Source organism: Mycteria americana, chromosome 19 (genome assembly GCF_035582795.1).
Source record: "Mycteria americana isolate JAX WOST 10 ecotype Jacksonville Zoo and Gardens chromosome 19, USCA_MyAme_1.0, whole genome shotgun sequence".
In the NCBI taxonomy this organism is placed as follows: Eukaryota; Metazoa; Chordata; class Aves; order Ciconiiformes; family Ciconiidae; genus Mycteria; species Mycteria americana.
This window is the reverse complement of record NC_134383.1, coordinates 2,497,600-2,521,430: the sequence shown is the minus strand read 5'-3', so window position 1 is coordinate 2,521,430 and position 23,831 is coordinate 2,497,600. Positions and strand designations below refer to the sequence as shown.

The following is a 23,831-nucleotide window of genomic DNA, read 5'->3' as shown; positions in this document are numbered from 1 at the left end:
CCCTGGCGAGGCCAGGAGCGGTAACTGGTGCGCCGCTGCACTCCCGGGACTGCAGGTTACGGCTTGAGAGAGAATAGCCATGCTTTACTGACGCCTGTTCTATTTGTGTGCCTTCAGCTGCTGCACAGGGCAAGGACAGTGTTTCAGGAGTCACATGAGTAGTGACAGTGGAAGGCTTAAAATTGGCAAAGGCAAGCTCCAACAGACACCTACCGCCTGCAGTTTATGAGGTCTGGTCCTGGTTCAGGCATTACGTCCCTGTGGCCTTGGGTCAATCACTTCGTCTGTTTCAAAGCGTGGGTAAGTTACTCTGAGAGGTATTCAGTAAGGTGAAGCTGAGAAATGCAGTATCACAGTTTAGGAAAATAGATACTTACCATACCACACACACACACACACACACACCCCAAAGGAAAAAAAAAGCTTTTTGGCATCAAGAAGGAACACAGTTCTTCTGTGATGCCCTCTGTCATACATGGAAGTGTAGGAGGTCTTTCTCCAGTCGCCAGGGGGGTGGAAGGGACAACATTGCATGTCACATTACCTGCTGTTGAGATCCAAGCTGATCCTAGGGAGTTGTTGATTTCTATTGCCAGACCATGTCCAAGATCTGCTTGTACAACTCCCTCTGTGGCTCCTTAATGCGTGCTACTGGCCATGCTACTGTCCCGTGGACTGGGACAGCACTTCTGAGTTTTCCCTGTATGGCTGGAGGTGCACCACCAATGAAAATGATTACTCAATGAAAACCCTTATGGAGAACTAGAATGAAGAGCAATATGATATCCAGAGAATTGTGCAGCCCAAGCCACTTCCTTCCCAGGTATGTCCTTGTGCTTTTCGTTATTGTGGATATAGCAAATCTCAGTTGAGATGATCACTGGTCACTTAATTTGTCATGCACACAGGGCATTATCCTTTCAATCCCCAGCTACGAATCCATCAGAGGTAAGCCTCCCATGAGTAGCTTCCCTTTCTGCAGCCCCGCTCCTAGTCTTTTCTACTGTTTTTTAAAAATGCAGAAAGGCAACAGTCAGCACCCTTTTCTCTGATGAGTGCCCTACAACAGTCCCACCACAGGAGTAAAAATGTGAGGAATGCTTTTTTGTTTAAACTCAGTCTTACTCCTTGCAACGGTGGCCCCAGTCCAGCTCTCTTTCCTTTGCTGTTCAGATGGTGAATCAAAAGTAATCACTGAAGCTTTGTGATCTTAGGTTAGACTGATTTGAAAGTAGTAGTGCAATTGCAGACACTTTGGTCTTCCTGTAAGATATAAAATGTTAAAGGTTTTTTTTATATTTAGCCATACTAAATGTGAGTTTTTCTTTTCAGTGTACTCACTGCTTTGAAACAATATACTCTTCAGATTACAACAAGGGAAAGCATCACAGAATAAAAAGTACGTGCACAGAACTGAAACATAGTCTGTTGGATCTGTAGTGTAGCTAAAGAGGAGCTTCTGAATGACATTTGTGCTTAGAGATGACAGAATTGTTTTCTGTCTTTTTCTCATTGTTGAGTTGTGCTCCTGTGCCACCACAGAACAGGTATTTCGAGTCATTCAGGGAGTGGTATTTGCATTTCAAGTGTTCTTGTCTAGCTAATCTCATAAAGTTTGTCACCAAGGAGCTTTCACTCAAAATTCCCATTTCTTGCTCCTGAGTTTGAGCCTAACAAAACCCTGCTGTATAGAAAAGATTTCCCTCAGTTGCACTTTCTGGATATATTCTTACTATTTTGCACTTACTTCCTCAAGTTTTTTTGTGTTTATTCTTTTAGGATTTGAATGAGAACCTCGTCGGTTTCCAGGCCACCACCCTGAGTTGGAACCTCCTTTGTTCAACCCAACTGCTCAGTCCTGCTACACAATAGACTGCAGGCCTCCATATGGCAGCATTTTCTTTGCTTGTGTCCAACACTCAGAGAAGGAACAAGAAGGATGCAGGAAGAGCAACAGAGATGGAGAGAATCTGCAGACTATGCCTTCAGAGAAACAGGAGGCCTGTCTGCTTGCAGTGCTACAAGGATATCCTTCAAGCAAAAAGACCTGTCACACATTAAAGCCAAATGTAGCATCACGTGAAAAATGTTCTTCCTGCTTTCTAAGCTGTATTGTTTGTAACCTATGTGTGTTTCTGTCATTTGTTTTGTGTGCAGAGGTGACTGCAAGTCACCAGTCACCCTGCACCTTGTCAGTCAAGCCCAACTAACATCTTAACTGGAAGAGCTTATTACAACCAGCTAATAGGAAACACTAGACCTTGGCAATTAGGTGGGATTTGGGGTATTTGACAATGACCCCACATCACTGAGTGCCCATTTTATTTTTCTCACTTAAAGCCATGGAAGAAGCATGCCCTCTCAGTTCATTTGAGATTTAAACTGATCCCTTCTAATATAACTTTTGTCTTATCAGGTATAGGTATAAAGAACATAGAAAATAGGTCAGGTCATAACTGAGTCTGATGATCTGTGTGACAGATGTATGGCATTCTGTCCTTTTTGGGGATGAATTTTAGAAATTCAGTTCCAATAATACAGACTTTCCTTTATGCTCATATCCCTTTGAAGAGAGGTGCTAAGCAGATGATGACACCTCAGAAGGACTTAATAGTGTTTTGTACCACTCAACAATGTTAGCATAAATCAGATTAATACTGTAGACATCAGATCGTGTTCATTGTTTGAAGGACACTGACAACATAGTTTCAAAGTGATGCAATTTTTACCATGAGAGCAGGATGTTTTTCTCCTCTCTGGATATATCTGTGTTTACTGCAGCTATGCAGTTTTCATCTGCAACTGCTCTGAATTGGTTGCAGCACTTGGATGCTTCTCCATAACATGAGTCATTCTAGAGATTTAAGATACAGTTGTCTTCCATTCAGTTGTTATCTAATACCCACATTTCGTTGTGAAGTTGTTTTACCAGTCTAATCTCCACTGGAGAAACTTTTCTGTTGCTTGTGAAACACTCTGAAATCCTCTGGCAACATTGAAGGAAAAGGCTCACACAATTAGATGTTTGCAAAACATTAGAGTACACGAAGTGAAACTAGCAGAGTGTTTCTAAACACCAAGACAAGCTCTCCTGGACACACCTGCCACTCAAGCTGTAAGCAAGAATGATGCCAGGCACATTTCCCTGCACAGCAGCCTGACGCAGCTTTCTTGACCCAACACTTCCCTTGTCCTCAGTGCTCAAAACAAAAAAGTACAAACTGCTTATTCATGTTTTATTTGTTAGTAAACTTACTCAGCATAAATAATAAAGAGTAGCCATTCAGTACAGCTGGCATCTGATGAAAAGTGCTGTTGAATGGCCCCCTGGGGTGACTTTAAATAGCAGCCTACTTCCTTTGGGCTCCTGCAATGGCAGGCTTCTCTTCACGGGTGATAGGGATAGTGCGCTCAGGGACGTCGCTTTGTTTCCTTGGTGCGCTCACCGTCAGGACACCATCCAGAGAGAGTGATGAGGTTATGGTCAGAGGGTCCACATCATCTGGAATCCTGTATTTCCTGTTGAACTCCCTGGCAATAAAGCCATGCTCATCCTTCAAAAGGAGAAGAGAAGGAACAGCCCTGATTAGAAATGTTCACTCAGTTCCATCTAAACCATGGGCCCTTTGCATAAAGTCTGAGATCAGGAAGCTCCAGCTCTCAAAGGAAAACTATTCAGAAAGTTGAAAGAGGTTTTATTATGAGATGCCCTTTTTAAAGAGCCAAGACTGGCCGAAGTGAGACACTGCCCTGCCTAGGCTGTAGGTGCCTGCAGGTACACTGTTTACAGGAGGAGGCTTTATGTTCCAGCTCTTGGGCCAGCCAGAGACTGGCTTCATTGCACAGTGGTGTGCTGTCATTCCTAAAATGCAGCAGCTAGACCAACGGTGCTAGAACATGCAGTGCCAGACAGCAGCTAGAACATGCGGTGCCAACCACACCTGTTCCTGAGGGTCTCCAGAGCTCTACTAATACACAGCTTTCTAGTGAGCTGATCTCTGCTATAGTGCTTGATTACTTTCTTAACCAAAAAAAATTTGCAGAAGCTATGTCAGGATTACAGGCTTCCACTAGCTGCAAGTAATGCTGTATTTCCTGATGACAGATCTGTGCTCCCAGAAGCTCTTAGAGCTGACAATTCCAGTGACATAGCTACTTTATCATGTGGATTCATTTCCCTCTAGCAGGGAGGTGGGGGTGGGGGGTAGGAGGGAGATGGGGTCTGGCAAACCCTGTTACATACAACTTTGGACATGGCTTTTGACTTCTGTCTGCCCAGTTGCCACACAGGTCTCCAGAGCCAGGAACCAGTGGGATGACTGACAGCAGAACACAGCCTTTAAGGATTACAAACTGAGAGATGGGCCTTTTTCAGGAAGAGGTAGCCTCATGGTAACGGAACAGGGCAATGCACTGATTCATTATGTGGTTTAATTATTACAGTTCGTTGTTAGCTTATTGAATGCCTCCCGGCATTCCTGGCCTCTTCCCAGAAAGAGGGAGGCCCAAAAATGCCCATTTCAAAGATGATTTTCCAGTTCAGTTCACAGTTCATGTAACATCAGCAACAAATCTCCACCCTGTTGCTGCCTGGTCTGGGATCAGCTGGGGGGGTTGCACAGAGCATCTTCCATTAGGACTGGTTGATAAAAAACATTAGAAGTATTTCAGATGAGCAGAGGGGAGGATTGTTTTGCAGTCTCCTTGTTTAACCATAGATGAGGAAGTTCACACTGACTCTATCAGTCGCACAGTTAAAGTAGAAGTACCTGGCGCTCATCGTGTTTCCCGTGAATTTCTATCATGTCCCCAAGCACCTTCACTTTTAGCTCCTCAGGGGAGAAATGCTTCACATCAAGATTTACAGAAAATTTGTCCTTCTCCAGTCGCATCTGCAAAACAAGGAGGTGACTTCAGAAAAGAACAGGTGATGGTTTCAGCTTAAAAAGGCTCTCAGAATATAGCAGTTCAAGACTCAAACTGGTATCTATACATGCACTGTCTGACCTTCATTCGATCCTGGGATTCTGATCTGGGTGGCTTTTTCCTTTGCTGGCCTGTTACATTAATGCCCATCACTACAGTATTTAAAATGTGAATGCTTTCTCTTGATCACATGGGATAAATGTTTTCCTTCGGAGCGAGGAAGAGATTCTCTTAATCTGAATTTGTTAAAACTGACTCTTTAGTTGGCGTACAGGTTTCGCATCCAATTCTTTTTACAGAACGGCTGGAGGTTTCAAGTTTCTGTGACTGGATTTTGCAAAAGAAACCCTGACTGCGCAGCTGACTGCAGCTCATCTGCAGGCTTTCCCCTGCATCATCACTCTTTAGTAACAAAAATATTGTGTCACTGGCAAGCAGTACTGTCTCACTGATCACCTCTGTTATCTGAGCAGCAGGACTTCTGCCAAAACTCTGAGCCACCTGCTGCTAATCTCACCTCCTTCCCTTCCATTTTGCACTTTATCGCCTCTAACAAATACTGCTTTTTGCTGCTTCCTGAAGTTGAATTTGCATTTTCTGCTGTCTTGCACATGTTTGTGGGACTTCGCTGTATGAGCTGGCTGTCTCTGCCTTCCTGCTGCATTCGTGGTCAGGGAGCATGTGAGCCTCCTGGAGCTCTGCTCTGGGATGTGAAGGTGACCTCTGTGCCAGCTCTAGGCTTACTGGTTTCCACAATTTGACCTGGGAGTCTAAGTGCTTCCTTCTCCTTCTAGATTATTTGTGAAGGTTTCTCCACTGAGATAGCCAGATGTTGTTATCTGTGGTGCTTATTGTGGCTGCTTCAGTGGACAGCCAGACCCAGGTCACTAAATCAAGGGAAACATTATGCAAAGATTAAAAAAATACTTTCGTCTCACTTCTTTGGCTTAGAATAGCTCTACAAGTTACTTGTAAATAAGACAGTTGACTCGCAGAACAGGCAAGGTTGGTTGAACTGCATGCTTCCTGGCTCAGCCCCTGAAGCAAGCAGATGGCTGCTTCATGATCCTTTGGGTCCTGTATCTTACTTAAAATGCTGCTCTCCTCAGCAGTGAGTCTTCAAAATAGGCCCCTTTTTCCACAGCAACCATGAGCTCCCACACTGCCTGACATGAGGATCCCACTACCCCTGCCCACTGCCCCATGCTGTTTGTTTCTCAGGAGGGAGTGGGATCGAAAGTTTTGCACAGCAGACAGGGAAATTAGGCTTTCTCCTTTCTTCCATCAGCTCTTAGAGTCATTTCCCACACACACTCAGCTCAGTTTGCCTCTATTCCCAACACTATGGCAATACTTGCTCTGTCACAAATGATTAGCAGAGCATGCAGAGGTTCTTGCCTAATGCAGAGGAGCAGAGGCACAAACACAGCACCATTTTCCCTAGCCTTTTCCTAATAACCACCTACAAGCAGCTTCCAAGCTCTCAGCTCTCATGGGTCTCCAGCTCCAGACCCATCAGGATGTGCACACAGCAATAACAAAGAGCATTAAGAAGGAAGATTACCTCAGAGAGTCCCGTCTCTAGCCAACTGGGCATCCGAAGAATGGAGGATCTCATCAGGAATGGACTGAGGCTGGGGGAAGCAGGGAGCAGCTCTGACTCCTGCAGGTGCTCTCCGAAAATCTGGTCAAAGATACGACTTGGTGCCAACCAAGATAACAGGGGTCTGCGGATCAGGGGGTTATGAATGGTGATATCCATTGGAGTGCGCTGGAGGAGCCTGGCAAACAACTGTGCTGCAGTGCAGTGCCGGGAGCGGGGCACAGCTTTATACCCGTGCAGCTGGACTGGCCTTCCCCCCCGCCTGAGGCCTCTTGAACAGTGGTGTCAGGGATTTTATTGTCCCACGCCTGGGCTGGTCCCTTCAGTGGTGCCCAGTAGCTGTCTGGGGGATTTGAACGCACTGCTGAGGAGGAGGGGGAAGGGGAGAAGAAGAAAAGGAGCCTAATGGGGCAGCAAGAAGCCAAACTACCCAGCCGCCCGCCCCGCTCCCCACGTGCTGTTTATCTGCAGAGTCCCAGGCAGGCTTGGCGGATGTTCCCAGCTGCTTTGGATGCCAGCAAGATCAATGCAGCTCCTATCTTTGGCTCACAGGGAAAATGACAAGGGGCCGTTGTTCCCACTGCCAGCACTGAGACTTTAGCTCCCCACATCACCCACCAGTCTAGGAAGAGACTACAGAGTTCCTTTGCCTCTCCTTAAGGCAAAGGAAGCCACAAGCCTGCTTTAGTCAGAGGGCAGGAAAGATCCTGGGAGGTCTTTGCTGAGATACCACTGGCAGTGTGGCTCTCTGTAGCCCAGTAAGCCCCGCTGCCCTAGTGCACGCCCATTGGTGTGTGTGCGAATGAAGGATGGCTTTCTCCACAGTGCTTCAGCCCAACACCTCTTGTCCTTTGCCCACTACAGAAGACACTTTGCTAGAGAAAGCAGAAGAGCCTGACACTCTGTGACCTCAGAGTACTCCAGAGGGCTGTAAGCAGAGATAAACCGAGCATGCCAATGGCCTCCATGGTGCTGCGGTGCAACATGCCTTCTCAGGGATGCAAGCTAGCTCTGTCTGCCTGTGCCCCTGCAGTAAGCTGATTTCCTATAATTATGCTCCTAATACATCTTAATTCAGACATTTATTTAAATTCCTGCCTCACCTGTGAACCTAAATAATGGGAATGGGTTCAGCCTAGCAACTGTCCTTAAAAGGCAAGAGCTAGTCTGCCTCTGAGAGCTCAGAACTTAAATACAGTTACTGGCTCAGAGGCACATCATTCTTATTGCTAGCACCACCAGACCCTTGCAAGAGGGTTTGACCCTCTTCCTCTCAGCTTGCCTGCAAGAACAGGGAGCAGAATTTGCTCTGTGCAAGCTCAGGCCATAAATACCTTCTCTAATTCCCCATTACATCAACAGCAGTGCACCTGCTCTTTCATACTGCAGGAACATGGAGTCAAGGAAATCTCTGGTTTCAGGGTACATGGAGCTTAACTGGGCACTACCACCCCACCCCTGCCCCCCCAGTTCAATAAAACTGGATCTATGCAGCTTCAGACCCCTGGTTAACTCATGATCTCTGGCAAAGGCATTTCTCTGGGTCTCATTACATTGTGCCAAAGCCCTGGCCAGGGGACAGACTGGACAGCCAGCTTGCAGCAGCACAGTTCGGGATGTGGAGGTGTCAGCAGTGGGATCTGGATCCTGTCTAGCCCTGCTTAACTACCTGCAGCACTTCACCACTCTCAGGAAAAAAAGGCTTGAGCCATCTGCTCAGCTTCTGGGAAAATCAAGCTCCTTTGTGTGGGACACAGGAGGGGCTGATTTTGGCCCTAAGCTCACGGTGGGGTGATGGGTGTGACAGGGAATTCATGTGACTTTGCATGACCTGATCAAGCACCAGCCAGCATTAGCTACTGCCCCGTCCCTGTGCTTCAGGGCCAGCAGGACCAGTGTCAGGGACTCCTTGAACCTGCTTGCAATGAGCCTTCTTGCTGTCACTTGCGTTTGGGACCACCACAGGCAGCAGAGCCTGGGGTCTGTCCTGCTTTCTCCGACTTCAGCCTCCCTCAGCTCACCTCTGTGCCTCCCTGCTGTATTTGGCTGCCCATTTGTCTCTTGCACCCCCTGCTCAAGGAGGGGATCTCAGGGGCTGGGATGAGGTGCGGGATTTTCAGGAGCCATCCCTGACTGCAGGCAGTGCCTGCACTCCCTGCTGGAATGCAGTGAGAAGCTTCCCTCGTCACCCTGGCGAGGCATCCTGGGGCCTGTGCGCGTGGCTATTTTGGTCCATCTTTTTATCACACACTCCTCCCTGTGGAATTCGCCCAATTAAAACCTTGCAATCTGCAGCCTTCACTCTCAGAGGCAGTGAGTGCTTGGAAGGTCCCCTTCCCAGACACGCCATGGCTGCACGGACTGTCCCCCATGCCTACCCCATGAGTTCGGAGTATGAGTTTGCCAACCCTAGCAAGATCTACGACCAGAACTTTGGAGAAGGTAAGAAAGGAGGTGGGATCCCCCTGGCACCTTTCTCTCCTCTGGTGCAGGAGGGCTGGTGGAGTCACCCTGGGGAGACTGAGCTCCAGAGCAGGCCAAGCTGCTGGAGCCAAGGAATTTTGGAGCCAAGGAATTTTGAGCATAAAAACCCAGGTCAAATCGGGGGGAATAGCCAGGGAATAGCCAGGCTCTCTCTCTTCACGTTCACTTCCTCCATCCATGCCTACTGCTGTCTCTCCTGTTCCTCCCTCATGCCCCCAGTGGTCTGGCATTCATGCATATGCTGTGCAAACATGCAGCAAAATGTGCCGGGGGGGGGGGGGGGGGGGGGGGGGAGTTTTTGCAACCGGGAGCAGTGGAGAAAAGCTGAGCTGGGGTGTTCAGCACAAAGCCAGGCAATGGCTGGCAGAGGGGAAGGAATGTGGGCAGCAGCAGAACCATTCAGCACCAGCACAACAGCATGAAAAGGCAAAAAGCTCCAAGGAAAGCCCTCTGGACAATGGCACACAAAAGGCCTTTAGTTCTTCAGGGCAGTTTCTTCACCATCAGCATTTTCCATGCCCATCCCTGGCTGTGGGCTTTGCACTGCAGAGCACCCAGTGCACCTACCAGTCCCTCCCTGTCCACCCAGCAGACATGTGAAAGCTGGATGCCAGCCCTTGGCTTGCTGGCAGCTGCCAGCTGTGTGGTGGGAGGCAGTGGCTGGTGGGCATCTGGGTCTGTGTGTGTTTTGGAGACACAAAGGTAGGAACTGCAAGAGACTCCGTCCATATTGTGCTAATGTGGTGGCAAAACCAAGGTGTTTGCCAGGTCCCAGCCTCCCCCTGTCACCCTCCCCTATCTGCTGCCAACCATCCTTCTCTAACTCCTTCCCCTGGAAACCCCACACTCCTCACTGAGTCTCATTTTCAGGTGTGTCCCCATGTGAGATTTTAGCCCCTGCCCTGTACCATGGCTACTACATCAGGCCTCGGATCAATAAGCAGCTGGATCGAGGCACCTCTGAGATCAGCCTCAATGAGCACAAATTCCAGGTGTTCCTGGATGTCTGTCACTTCCTGCCGGATGAGCTCACCGTCCGCACCGTAGACAACCTGCTGGAGGTGATGGGGCAGCACCCACAGAAGGTTGACCGCCATGGCTTCATCTCCCGAGAGTTCACCAGGACCTACATCCTCCCTTTGGATGTCGACCCCTTGCTGGTGAGAGCCACGTTGTCGCACGATGGCATCTTAAGCATTGTGGCTCCCCGGACGGGGAAGGAGGTGAAGGCCAGAGTCAACGAGGTGAAGATAACACAACAGGAGCAGCCAGTGGGGAAAGAAGAACGGTCTGAGGAAGGAAAAGGGAAGGAAGAGTCCTAAAGGCCCCAGATCTGGGCTTGAGCAGGGAGGGAGGGGGGACAGGGATGGGGAATCCATGGTGCCAGACCCCTATTTCTCACCATCAGTGTTTAGCAGGGCTGTGAGGCAGCCATATGTATGCCAGACTTCTGCTTCTTAAGGCTGATGGCTGGAAAAAGGGGCTTGGAACTGAAAAAAGAGGGGGACTACAGTGTTAGTGTGAGGGACTGTAATGCAAGTTTTCTCTTAGGTCAAGTGCTCATTGAGGACCATGCAGGGTGCTCTTCTCTCACCCCAAATGGCTCACTCTCATCCTAAACTGTGAGGCTGTGTCGCAGTGGGCTGTTAAACAGCTGCTGTGCTCTAGCCTAGAAGGATACTGGGAGGAGGGAAGAGATGATCCCAATGCCTCACTTCTGAGCTGGTGGCTGACCTTTGTGGAGATGGAAGGTGCTTGTTGGTCTGTAAAAGTGCCTGCAGCTCTCAGGAGGAAAGAGGAATAAATCTGCCTCTCATCTTCTTTGTTTGCCTTGGATTCATGTTGCTTCTGGCCAAGCTACTCTGCAGCAGGAAGGATGGACAGTGCCTTAGCTGCTCCAGATGCGGGGAGCAAAGCAGCGGAGAGTTCATGCTGAGCTCATCTGTGGAAATGGCATCAGTGGGGACTTGGAGGGACTCTGTCCATGGGGCAGCCAGGGGGACCTCTGTGATTGGCCCTCCTGGCTCAGGTGCAGCTGGAGTTGCTTGCTGTTGTAGGGAGCCCACAGTGGACAGCAGCCTCGAGGAGAAAAGGTGTAGAGTGATGGGCTCTTGGAGGCTCACTGTGCATTTCCAGACCTGGAGCTGGAGTTAGCCCAAGTAAACAAATGCCAAGCCATGGTGTCTGCCTGCTTCAGCCCTCTAGTTTATGGGACATAAGGCTTGTTCACATGCAGACCTTTTCAGCCCTTGTGAGGGGAGTGAACCACAAAATGCTGAAGGGAAAGGCTCTGCTCAGATCCCAAGTGCCTTGCTGGCATCCCAGCACTCTCAGTAGAGTCACAGAGAGGATGAATTTGTCCCCTTTTGCAGACACCATGATGCTACCGGCTATATGAGAAATGTCTCTGTAGTCTTGTGATGTTGGGCCAGGGATCGTGTATGCTGCTGTCGGTGGCAGCTGCTGCCTCAGATGGCCCCGAGGGCTCAGCAGGTGCCAGTTGCAATCCTTGTCTTGTCAGAGCCAATTAAAGCAGCCAAAATGCTGTGTCACTGGCCAAATATGGGGGTCCCTGGCCTACCTCAGTGCAGCCCTCCCACAGAGGAGAGAGGAGCTTCCAAGATCCCTGTGGACAGAGCTGCTTCTTCTCCCTACTGGGATGTGACCTGCAGGCTTCTGCACTCTGCCTCCATGAATACATAGGGCCAGAAATGCCCTGCTCAGGAGTCTATCCCATGCAGCACACCTCCTCGGTTGCTGAAACACTGGTATAAGGCTGCTTTTTCACCCTTGCTAGGCAAAGTGAAATCCAGACCAGACTGAACCACTGTGCAGCCCCTGCCAGCAATGAGGATCAGAGTAAAATTAAGAGCAGCCCTGTCTGCCAGCCTCATGAGAGCAAGTGGGAGGATGGCTAATCCTCCACCCCCCACCACCCACCCCGGTGCAGATCAGATACCCACACTCACAGTCTGTACTGCTGAGGGATGCCCTTACTCATGAAGTAGGATCAGATAAGCTGCTGCCACTAAGTATTTCAGATACTGTCAAAATAAAAATCACCTTTACAGCAGGCTTTGTCTAAGTCATTAATAATAATTCCAGAGATAATCCTGGGCTAGTGACTTTCAATCAGCTGAATCAGGTACTTGTAAGGGCAGGAACAGCCCAGTCCTTAACTGCTCACCTGTGTACAAGCCTCCCTCTGCTCCTCAGTGCACGCCGCACCAGTCTCACGCACTGCACCAGATACATACCGCATCCCATTCACAGCAGCACCCACCTGAGTCCCGAGTCCCAGGAGGGCTGAGTTCCCGAGCCCATCCCTGTGGTGAGGACAGAGACTTGTGTCTGTGTGTGGGCTCAGGCATGGCCATAATTTCCTTAGTCCCCTGCCATAAAAGGATTCCTCAAACTCACAGCCACTTCAGAGCAGCAGCTATAAAAGGCTTTTCTTTGTCTCTGATCTGGCATCTTCTGTGCTGGTAAGAAGGATTGATGGTCCCCTCGCTCACTGCAGGCCTCCTGTCACTAGGATAAACATCTTCACTGGATTTGGGATAGGGAGGATGGCCAACATATGACCTGCAAGCTGGGCAAAGGGTGCCTGGCTGAAGGAGTGCACATACACACACAATGCAGACATGGCACACGCTAGAACATGAAATGTCATGTGGCCCTGCTCTGACTCTGCAGCACAAGGGCTGTGGGTTGCTGAACCACTGGGGGCTGAAAACGGCATGTGGCCAGGGCTGGGGCTGTACAGGGAGCGGATTCTAAGACAAAAGTGCCCAAAACAGTTCAGAGCTGTCTCCTTCATTTTTTATAGACAATGCCAGCTTGTTATGTGCCTGTACCACACCTATCACAGTGTGGTCCCAGTTCCTTGGTGTCTGAGGTACCTTGACACTATTGCAATAGAAATGCACAAGCATTAGTAGCCATTACACAGTTCTGTTCCCACTCTGGCTTTTATTAGCCCCGTCTTTGCTCTCCAATGAGTTAATTCTCTATTGCTGGGCACTTGCAGGCTTGTCCTGTGCCAGTTGCACAGCTTGTTACCCAGACGATGTCCCTGAGTGCATGAAGACAGCTGCCCCAAGCAGTGATGCAGTGAGAGGGGCTGGCACTGCCTGGTGTCAGCCACTGGGCTGTTCCTCTGCACCTTGGCAGGCTTTGCATAAAATAGCCTGATCAGTTTGCTGAGCAGGAGCGCTGGAAGCCATGCTCTCTTTCATCCCTGCAGACACAGACTGAGGAGGGAATGCAGAGTGGCAGCCAAATGCTCTCCAGCTCTGCCAATGTTTTTGATGCCTTTCTGTTTCTCTGATGGAGCTCAAACCAGCAGCTCCAGTATTTGTGAAAGGGGCTGATGGGAACAGGCTCCTAGACTTTTTTTTTCTTCTTCTCCAAAGCAACAAAGCCCAAGTTATCCCAGAAATCAAAACAGACACTGGCTCACTAAAGCAACAGTGTCTGTGGCAAACCCAGAGACACACAGTCTGCAACTTCCCAAGCAGGGACAGACTCCTGAGACCACCTGGTCTTTGCAGGACCTTGAGAACATGGTCCTGTTGGGACCACGACTGAATCCCATCTGCCTGCATAAATCTTATCCTAAATTCTCCCCGGGGTGCTGTGGTGCAGGCTGAGCTGTGCAATTTCTCCAGCTACATGCTGAGGAGTGGTTTTGGAGCTCCTCAGCATGTAGCCCCATGGTCCTTCCAAAGCAGAACCCTTTCCTGCCACTTCTGGACAGGTACAAGCTTTGCTCTGCACTTGGGCGGATGATAAATGATGCTGTGAGCCTGGCTGAGAGCATGGGTACAGCTGGAGTAGGGGACTAGGGCTGGTTCCTGAGATAGCCTGCCAGAAGGGTGAATTAAAACTTACCCACATTGTCAGTACATCCCATAAGGCATTCAGGCCTGTGCAGAACTGAGGCTGACTGCCAAATCAAAGCTGTGGAGCATGGTTTCTGCTCGAGGACTACATTAACATGGTATCTTTCAGTATCGATTATCAGCTTCCTTAGAGCTGCCAGAGATCAGCTACCTGTAGTTCAGTCCAGGAATGACCAGCCACAGTCTGAAGGGCTCTCAACAGGGGTAGAAAGGTAAAATGCACATTAATGTTCCTGTTTGACAGGCTGAGGGGTGAGCCTAAGAGCTGTATTGCAGATCCTTAATGATGTGAGGTCCCTTGTGGGATTGTGTCATTCTCAAAAGCAAAAATCTGTACACTTTCATCTAGGTAGCTTTAAAAAAAATGGATTCCCAGTACTGTCCCTGAGGTTGCATATGCCTTTCTGCCTGCAGCAGAAGCAGCAGCACTAGAGCTCTGCTGAGAGTAGACCTGCAAGCCTGCTCTCACCTTCGCTGGGGCATCAGCTCCCTCCCAAGAAGATAGGCTCTCTTTCCCAGGTGATGCCAGCCCATGCCATGCATTTTTCAGACATCCTGCTTGAGATGCAATGATGAACAGCAGGAACAGCACTGAGAGCTCCCACCCTGGTGTTTCTCCTTTTGTTCCAGAACATTTGAAGTCCCTCCTCCATCCTCTTTGCATCACTGCTGGCATCAGCAGGATGGTGCTGGTGGGAGAGAAGGGTAGCAGAGGGACATCCACTGTATGGCAGAATTTTAGCCCCAGGGCTGAGGCCTGGAGGCATGCTGTTACCTTGCCCTCTCCTCCCTGGGTAGCAAGAGGTGAGCGCAGGCCCTGGGGGCACGGAGAGCCCAGGGCAAGCCCTCCGGTAGATGGCACGCACGGGCCTAGCAAAGCGTCACTGCAGCGATGGAGAGAAATCTGACACTGCCAGACACTCCCTTGGAATAGCCAGGGGCCGAGCAGGAACCAGGAAATACAAGCTCTCCCTGTCCAGAAAACATTTCTGCTTCATGGAGGAAGGAGCAACATGGGCAATCTCTGCAGCTGCGGGCGACCATGGTGAGTACGGCATCTGCCAGGTATGGGGTTGGCAGACAAAGCTCCGGGCAGCCTGAGCGGAAGTTTGGGTGGACTTTGCAAGCTTTGCTTCCATGTGCTGGGTTTGCCAGGGCTCGCGCCTGGCTGTCAGCCCTGCACCTTGCCAGCTCACACAGAAACTGAGAGCAAGTGAGCAGGGGGATTGCTGTGCAGGTGCCGGAGCGGGGACGGGAGGCTGGGGCAGCCCCTGCCTGATAAAGGCAGGGTAGGGGGAGGCGAAGGGGCTTTGTTGCTCACATGTCTCAGCCCAGACAGGCTGTGGCACCTCCTGGGACTGGCAGCTTGGGTTCCCGCAGCCATGCCAGCAGCTGAGAATAGCTCAGTTCTAGGAAGGATCTAGTTAAAATCCCTGTACTTGCCCCAGTGGTCTCCGGCCAGGTGCACACCGTAAGGTGTCCCTTTGGCATACTGCAGGGAGGGGCCCCTGGGGCAGTGCTGGCACTAAAGGCTTGTGGGTCAGCTACCCCATCCTGCCCTCAGCGCATCCAGCCCCTCTCCCTGCCTGCGTCTGTCTGGGCTTTATTTGCGCTTGGGAAATCCTGGCCACATTTTTCACATGATGTTGCTCTTTCTCCCTGGGAGGGAGGATGGCAGTTTAATCCCTCCTGGCTCATGTTGTGCCCTGGACCTCCTGCTTACAGAAAAAGGTCACAGTGGAGCATCATTCGGTGCCAAGTGGAAGTATTTTCAGCTCTGAGAGTGGTACAAGGAGGAGAGCCATGAATATCAGATGAAGCTCCGAGGACATTCTCTCCAACACTGCATTTGTTAAAAGTATTAGAAATTCATCAGCGCTTTTCAATAACTACAAGAGACACAGCATCACCTAGTGGCTGGAGCAGAGGAGGAGGTTCAGGACACCGAGGTCCTTCCAACCTGAACCCTAAGCTGCAGGGCAGAGGAGTTTGGGATTTAGGAATAGGAACTGCAGGTGGGAGGTAGAAGAGTGGTTCTTGACATGTCCCCCACCAAAAGTCACATTTTCTACTTCCTCTGCCCTGTGGCAGAGGGTAAATGAGGCACTCAGGGCATCAGCTTCATTACTGCAGCGGACAAGGGCCTGATCAGGGAATGCCTGGGGCACAGGCTGGTTCCCCTGAGCAAAGCTGCAGTTACTGGGAACACTGCTGATACTGTGTGGTGGGGAGAGCCGTGCCACAGCATGGACTGGCAAAGCCAGAGACGCCGGAGTACAAACAACACCATTACAGTGTATGCTGTGGGGGCACTTTCAGGTCCAGACTGTGCCAGGCCATGCACAAACACTTGTGCCTCCAAAAGGAAGTATAAACCAGAATCTGAAGGTCACTCATCTATGCAAGGCTGGGCAGGAGAGCAGCTTTCTGCTCCATTTGGGGAGCAGCATGGTGGCAGGCTGGTTCCTCTCGGGCAGTGTCAAATTCTGCTCCCTCAAGGCTACTGGAGCAGGACTCCTATGTCCCACTTGATTTTTTCCCAGAAGCTGCATGGAAAGTAAGAAGCTGGGATGATATTTCTGCTGGTGGTGTCACTACTACCTTCTGGCAGATTCCTACAGCAGAGGGCAAAGCTCTGGTCAAAGACCGTTTTGACTCCAGCACCCCTGTGGGACTGAAGTGCTAACATCTGCCTTATAGACTGTGCAGCAAGAAGAAAGCAGAGCTCTCTCCCCAGAAGCATCATTCCCTGTCCTGCAAATGGAAACACATGGGTGAAGAAGGGCCTTAGGCTCCTAGGCTGTCCCTGTACTGCATACACTATTCAAACGGGCTCTAAGCAAGGAGAGAGGAAGGCAAATGGGAATGTGCTGTTGGTAGCATAGGCTTGCGAGACACCTACAGAGGACCACAATCAAGAGCAGACTGGTGCACTGAAGCCCCACTGCAGAAGTTTGCGTGATTCATAGCTTTGCCTTGGTGACAGAGGGAAAAAAAATGGTACTTAATTTTAGTTCACGTGTTTCCAGGCTCCTATACTGCTTTTATTTCTGGATATTTGCTCAGCACCACAGCTGTGTCAGCCAAGAGCTGGACTTCCTAAATAAAGCTGAGACTTACAAAAGGGCTCAGGGGAGGCAGGCACCCACCTTCTCCTGGATGGAAGATCCTTGTCATGATCACTAACGAAGCATGGGCCCTAAGGGAGATAGAGCAAAGATCAAGAGACTTAGGAGGCTCCTGTGGTATTCTCACCACTTGGTTTAGTACTCAGGGCCTCCGGTGTGCATGGACAGCAAAGATGCCAAAATTCAGGACCCACTGTGAAGCAGGCTTGTGTAGGGCAGAAATCATGTTGGCATCGATGTGGGGAAAGGGGAAGGGGCAGGGACATGTGTGCTGTCATGCAGAATACAATGTGCTTCTAGCAGGCTGTGAGCTAGTTACAGCATGTTTGACCTGGTTTTGAGAAGAGGGAAGAGGTTTACCCTACTCTTGTTTCCCTTGCCACATCCGTTCTAATTACCGCAGATCTGAGGCTGGGAGATGCCGTCTCCTGCCTGGCTGTGATTAGCCTGCAGACAGCCTCAGAATAGCTTCAGTCTACGCACTGCCTGCTAATGCTCTCTCTACAAAGGAAGGCAACCAAAACAAGCAAGAGCAGCTTGGAAAGCTGATACTGCAACCTACCTCCCAGGAAAGAGGATAGGGAAGCTGATTTTGCTTTAAATGGTGCTATTTTAACTACATTGCACAACGTGCCTGAATGCTGTAAAGAAGCAAAGTGCTCTAGCACACAAGCCTTGGCAAGGAGGGCCCTGGAGACCCCGCAAGCTCATAGAGGCAGTGGAGGAGGGAGCTGCAAGAGCAAAGTGAGAACCACCACAAGACAAAGCAATGCTGCCTTGAGCTAGGCCCCTAACTCCTGGGGGCAGCCCCCCAGATTTTGTCTGCCAAGGACTGGAGGGCCATTGGTGCCTCTGTAGGGCAGCACACAGCAGAGACATGAGAAGCAGTGTTGGATCCTTTTGCACAGGCGGATGGCCACCCTGCCTTCCCTGAAGCTGCCTTTGACTTCCCAGGTCTAGCAAGTCTGGTTAATCATTACTGACCATTTTGAAGGCTCCAAGTTCTTTGCCCGCATTCATGCTTTTTTTGTTTTGCCATTGGAGTGCCAAAGACATTACTGCACACACTGTCCTGCTCACCCAGCCACTGAAACTGCCTCTAAAATCCGGCAAAGGCAGATCTCTGCCTCAGGCACTGCATTGTTCCCAGCGGTGGCAGGGCTGCCTGGCAAATGCACATGCTGTGGGACATATAATGCTTCTTGGGAACCATCTGGTAATTCTGTAGCCCCATTAAAAGTGCTAGCTGCCCACTTTGACCTGCTGCCTGTGCTGCAGCAGAGACACAGACCTGTGTGTGACCCTCAGCTGCACACTGTGTTGGTCAGCAGCCAGCACTAGATGGACATGCATATGCAGGAGGAGCCGTACAAGGGCTGGCACCTGGTCTCCTCTGGCCCTCCAAGCATGATGCAACGATAACTTTTCCTTCATGCATCTGGCCCAGAATGTGACACATCTCTGCTCTGCCAGACAGCCTGCACTCCCCTGCCAGCACCCGCCTGCAGGAGCTCAGCTCCTGGCTCTGTTGTTACAGCTGGAATGAATTTGGCTCCTGTTCATTCCATGGCTGGAACATAGCTGCATTTGGCTTGTCTCTCTCTGGTCACACCGGTACAGCTGAGATTAGGGTTTGGCTTGGCTTATATTAAGTGCATAGCTTGTTTGGTTTGGTTGTGTTTTAAGTGGAAAACCGAGAAGAGGAAAACTGTCTGAAACATTAAATTAGCAAAAGGTCTGTGCAGAGCTGCTCCTTGGGCAAGGGGGCCAAAGAGCAGGGTACAGGGCTATCAGAGCATCTGGCCCTAACAGAAGGGTTTTGTGCCAATTGAGATCATGCTCTGCACCCTGCATCTTTGATCATACAGCTGCAGAAATGTAGTTGCAAAACTACAGTGAAATCTGTTCTCATTCACTCTGATGCATATGTGTCTTGGGCAGCCAGGCAGGGCTGAAAGGCAAGGAGACTTGGGGGTGTCTGTGGGTTATGGTAGGTGCATCACAGAAGAAGGAAACACATCCCCACATCTTCCCTTTGGACCTTCTCCCTGCAAGAGTCGCTCAGGTTCTGGCTTGGCTCAGTAGCTCTTCTCTGAGACGCTTCTTGGGCCTTTCTTATTACCCACTGGTGTGGCACCCTGGGGTGGTACATTTGGGTTTGCATGTTATGAGAGCAGAGGCTGGGGCTTCTCAGGGCTGACATCTCTCTCTGATTTCAGGAATTGTCCTTCAACTTTGAAAAGAAAGAAAGAAAAACAAGGTAAGGATTTGTGAAAATGCTTTAGAGGACAAGAAGAGGTGGAGTGACTGAGCCCCTGGTTAGCTGACATTAGTCAGTGCTGACTGTGAATTGGATCCCTGAGGCTGAGGTCCCCTCCCATACTCTTTTGTACCTAACCTTCCTCAAGAGAAGTTTGGTAGAAGCAAGAGGCAAGATTTCTTTCAAACTTAAAGCAAGGGGTGTGATGTGCCATGGGACTTGGCAAGGAGGAGGGAAGGGACGTCAGCAGTATCTTAAAAATACCAGAGTCTCACATCAATACACATGTGAGTGCTCTCAAGTGGCAGCATAGCAGAAGCTGCATCAAACTCTTGTAAGAGCTGCAAACATGTGTCTGACATCAGTCCCCCAGAATAAAGTGCATTCCCTAAGTAGCCCAGTTGTGTCCTGTGGCCTTTGGACCATGCTGGGCAAAATATGTTTGCCAGGCAGCAAAGGAAATAACAAAGTTAAAACTGGATCTGACTTCTCCAAGGGCCTGACAAGGAAGCTCTCTGTGCTGTGTCTGTCCTCCTAGGTTCTGCCAAGAACATTGCGGTCCACAGCATGTTGTCATCCTGGGAAACCTTATTTTTTCCAAAGAAACAAGCCCAGGCTTTCTTCTTGGAGGCGGGCCTCAGAGACAGCATTAGGGTTGAGGGTGTCAGATGAGGTAGAAATTTGATTTATGTCCACTGGGGAGAGCCCATGGGCCACATGCTGCATTTCTGCATTCAAAGGTGCAACAATAAATGGTTGTGTTAACCTGATCCGCTGGTGTTTCTTTTTCAGGAACTAATGTGAGACATGAGAGCCAGCAGCATCAGCCTGGCAGGAAGGTAAACAGCTTCCCAGAGTTGTTTTGCTAACTGTATTTTGAGAAGACAGAGCTGACCACCACTTCCTAGGCTAGAAGGGTTGGGAGGACATGGGGCAGCTTATTCAGAGCCATGAATCATCTCATCCTGTATAGGCTTTAATGGCTGTGGGAACAATGTGCATTGCTGCACAGTGATGCGGGCCCATTTTTTTCCCCTAAAGTGCAGTGGAAGCAGTAGGATGAAATCTCTCTCTGAGCCTCAGGTGTCAGAGAGCTGGATGGTGCTGGGGGCAGTGTGCAGGGTGTCTCTGCTTGGTCTGGGGAAGGCATGTGTAGCAGCACCCCAGGGAGCTGACCTTCCAGAGCTCTTTCTCCCCAAAGGCTCCAATGTATGAAGATGTCCCGGAGTTTCCTGTCTACGCCACCGTGAGTAAACCCAAGAGTGTGAAGCAGGATGACAGCATTCATTATGCAGACATACAAGTGTTCACCAAGGTCCGGGAGCGCTCTGCAGCAGAGGTGAAGAACTTACAAATGCAGAATGCCACAGAGTATGCCACCCTCAACTTCCCCCGGCCCAGGCTGAAATATGACAGTAAGAATGGGACCCTGGTATAATTGGTGGGCCCCCTCTTCCTTCAGCAGCGAAAGGATTTCACAGACTTAGAGATGCTGTAGATACAAGCTAACCTCATGGACGCATCACGTCTCCCTAAGAAGGTACAGAGAGGCTGTGTCTTCCACCTGCATTTCTTTTCAGAGGACACAGAGATATTTATTCTCACATGATCAGTAGTTTCCTATCTGATTCTGCTGACAAAAAACACCTCTTCCCCTTTGAAGAGTTGCCTCTGAAGCTGGCAACTCATCTTCTCTCAGCACTGTGAGAAGACAGAGCTGCTCCTTGGCTGATGAAGGCTAAAACCACAGCTCAGACCTGCAGTGAGAAAGTTCCTGCTGTGGCACAGGACCAGCTGAGTGCTGCTCTGCAGATGAATTTCAGAACATGGCATACAGGATTCAATACCGGGACAAGGGAGATGTTGCCACAGGATTTTATGTCAATGTTAAGAAAATTCTGCAATGTGCAGAATGACATGAGGATGATACTGTGAAGAAATGGCATGAAACCTTTAACAGTATCTACTGCAATGTCTTCCTCCAACACCTGCCACTGTAACTGCAGTCATGTACTATGTGCATCCCCTTTTCTCAAAAAGCAGTGTTCTATAACCATGCACAGCACACTAAAACCAAGGCCAGAAATGCAGAATTATCTGAGGGGTACAGAACAATTTCTTTCACTGAAGGGCTGTACAGATACGCATCCTTACCCCAACATGCACAGAAGTGAGTAGTGAGCTCTTGGCTCCAACTGGAAATGAAACAAGGAAAATTCGCAATTTAACTGCAAGGCAGCCATTTAAAAGCCACTGCCTATATTTAGGGCAGTTATCCAGTCCTTAGATTATAGCAGCTGTCTGCATGCCTGAGATACTGGGAATTAATCCTGGTCAACTTTAGAGAGGGCTTTGGACTTTTCCTCCATTTTTTCTTATTTGTACTGTCAGCCTTAGTTATAAAATCCGGTAACATGGAGCACATACCATGTGGTGTTTTCTGCTAACCCTCCCAGATACACCTTTGAGAATTCATTCATGGATTTAAAATAGTGTTAGTAATGTAGTATAGCAATCATCCAAAAGGCTTCTGCCACTGGACTGAATTTGGCAGTTGCAGCACTGGCAGTTGAACAGGGCTCCCAAGCAGTATCTTCAGGCACTAAATCAATGCCTGGCACGTTCTGTTCCTAAATAATGGCCTGCATAGCTAAATGCAGATCATGGGACAACCTGTTTATTGCCAGTGTTTAAAAATGGACATCCTGGTACATTTTATAAACTTACATAATTTTGCATATTATGGCTCAGCTAAATATAAAAAGCATGAAGGAGTTCCTGCTCATTAGAAAAAAATAAAGCTGGTACGGGTAGTATTTGCTAAGATGAAAGTGTTTTGAGGACCAATCCTACAATTTTTCTACCTTTTTGCCCATGCTATCCAGTAGACTTCAGCAGGGCTCCTGTAAGGCCAGAGTAACATTTGCTGGAGAAGGCCCCTTTTTTGTAATGGATACAGTATATTTTTCTACCTGAAAAGGTTTTTTTGTCCATGCTATCCAGCTGACCTCAAGTGGGGCTATTGTAAGTCTGCAGTAGAAGGCCCTTCATTTATAATGGGTATAGGATTATGTTATTGGAAGGGCTGGTTCTTTTGAATGCCAAGGATTCCTCTTTCTGCTCCAAGTTCCTTTCTGTACTCCGTGCCCAGCATGAAAACCTGTCCTTTGGACTGAGGAGGATTGAATGGGCACAGGATTTACTTACAAGAGTATGTCAAGGAGGCATGGGACACTCTAGCACTCAGTCCTGCTAGTCCAGCTGTCAGAGGGGCAGCCAGGGACACAGATCCAGATCTGGTTCATGCTGGGAAGCAGTTATGTACCTCCTTGCACTGAATCGCTGGTACAAGAACTAGAAAGCGACAGTGGCTTCAGTTCTAGTCAAGCCCTCTGCATCGTAGGAAGAAATTGGATTTTTTAGAAACATTATTAAATATGGACTATAGTTCAGGAGATGGGAGGTTTCCTGGAAGGTTCAGATGCCAACAGGTCATTTTTAAAAACAATTTTAAGTGAAACGGCTCATTATTGAGTTGGATGCACAGCGTGTGGTACTGAAGTTTTTCCTCACCCCAGCAGGAGAGCTGGGGCTGGAGACAGCGAGCTGCATGGACACTAAGGTCAAGCTCTTGAGCCCAGAGTGGTATAAATTTGCACATCCATCAAGTTAAACCAGTTTTGCTGTAGACGTAAGTAGGACTGGGTTTGGCTCAGAGGAATTTGCTTTCACTTAGTCACGCCACTTAGTTCTGTTGATCTGTGGATCAGCCCTTTTGTATTCTGAAGGAATGGGAGCTACAGTAGAAACTATCTTTTAATGAGTGTCTCAAAGCCTGGAATGGTAGTTTATCTCCTATTCCCTAAGGAGCTCCAGCTTCCGTATGTAGCTAGTACTTGGTGTTGTTTCTGGAAGTACAGCGTATCTTAAGAGATAATCAAATGCTCTGCATAGGAACAGGAGTAGTACAGTAATTTTGCCTGTTTACCAGGCCTTGAATAGATAAAATGTGAAAGCCACGTGTTCTGCAATAAGGATTTTTCTAAAGGACTTGGTTTTGCACTGAGTATTAAAAGCTTCCAACAGCGTATCTCCTGTGTTTCTCCTGTGAGGTTGTTATGTTTAGGTGTTAAATGCGCGTTAATGTAGCAAATGTTCCTTGAACATTAAAGATGTAATTTTTAGTTTTAACTAATAAATTTGCACTTTTTGGGGAGGCCGTTGCCCGCTTGCTGCTCTGGGGGCGCACGCGCGGCCCCGCGTGAGTGTCTGCAGAGCGGGGGCCTGGGGCCCAACCAGCCGGAGGGTTCCTCACACTTCTCCTGCCCGATGTGGGGGGACGTGCCGCTCCTGCGGACAAACGCCTTGCAGCACAGCGGCACTGTGATGCTGAACGCCTGCGCCCCCCGCCCGCTCCCGGGCCCTGAACCCCGGCTCCCTCGGCCCCGGCTGCAGGCGGGCCCGGTCCGGCCGGGCGGGGCCTGCGCGGGTCCGCCCCGTCCCGCCCCCGTCCCCATGGCAAGCGG

The 23,831-nt window shown here is 49.5% G+C and overlaps 4 protein-coding genes across 5 annotated transcripts; 3 read left to right on the top strand and 1 right to left on the bottom strand.

The window, feature by feature from the left end:
* The first annotated feature begins 599 nt into the window (after positions 1 to 599).
* Positions 600 to 2,217, top strand: CFAP68 (cilia and flagella associated protein 68). The gene is given in 3 exon segments (XM_075521192.1): positions 600 to 666; positions 669 to 823; positions 1,780 to 2,217. Coding segments are annotated over 3 exon segments (315 nt in total). The 3' UTR covers positions 1,873 to 2,217.
* Positions 2,218 to 3,222: 1,005 nt separating this feature from the next.
* CRYAB (crystallin alpha B) lies at positions 3,223 to 6,964 on the bottom strand. Its single transcript, XM_075521082.1, has 3 exons — positions 6,491 to 6,964; positions 4,770 to 4,892; positions 3,223 to 3,554 (listed from the first exon to the last, which is right to left on the bottom strand). Exons 1-3 carry the CDS (start codon positions 6,686 to 6,688, stop codon positions 3,351 to 3,353), a joined length of 525 nt encoding a protein of 174 aa, XP_075377197.1. The 5' UTR covers positions 6,689 to 6,964; the 3' UTR covers positions 3,223 to 3,350.
* Positions 6,965 to 8,831: 1,867 nt separating this feature from the next.
* On the top strand, positions 8,832 to 10,834 carry HSPB2 (heat shock protein family B (small) member 2). Its single transcript, XM_075521152.1, has 2 exons — positions 8,832 to 8,971; positions 9,884 to 10,834. Exons 1-2 carry the CDS (start codon positions 8,878 to 8,880, stop codon positions 10,333 to 10,335), a joined length of 546 nt encoding a protein of 181 aa, XP_075377267.1. The 5' UTR covers positions 8,832 to 8,877; the 3' UTR covers positions 10,336 to 10,834.
* A 3,765-nt stretch (positions 10,835 to 14,599) lies between these two features.
* Positions 14,600 to 23,513, top strand: C19H11orf52 (chromosome 19 C11orf52 homolog). 2 transcript variants are annotated; one of them, XM_075521065.1, is made up of 4 exons: positions 14,600 to 14,962; positions 19,265 to 19,305; positions 20,098 to 20,144; positions 20,507 to 23,513. In XM_075521065.1, the coding sequence occupies exons 1-4, from the start codon at positions 14,931 to 14,933 to the stop codon at positions 20,741 to 20,743; spliced, it is 357 nt and encodes a 118-aa protein (XP_075377180.1). In that variant the 5' UTR covers positions 14,600 to 14,930; the 3' UTR covers positions 20,744 to 23,513. The 2 variants fall into 2 exon arrangements, with proteins under 2 accessions (XP_075377180.1, XP_075377179.1); XM_075521064.1 differs by lacking the exon at positions 19,265 to 19,305.
* Positions 23,514 to 23,831: the final 318 nt, after the last annotated feature.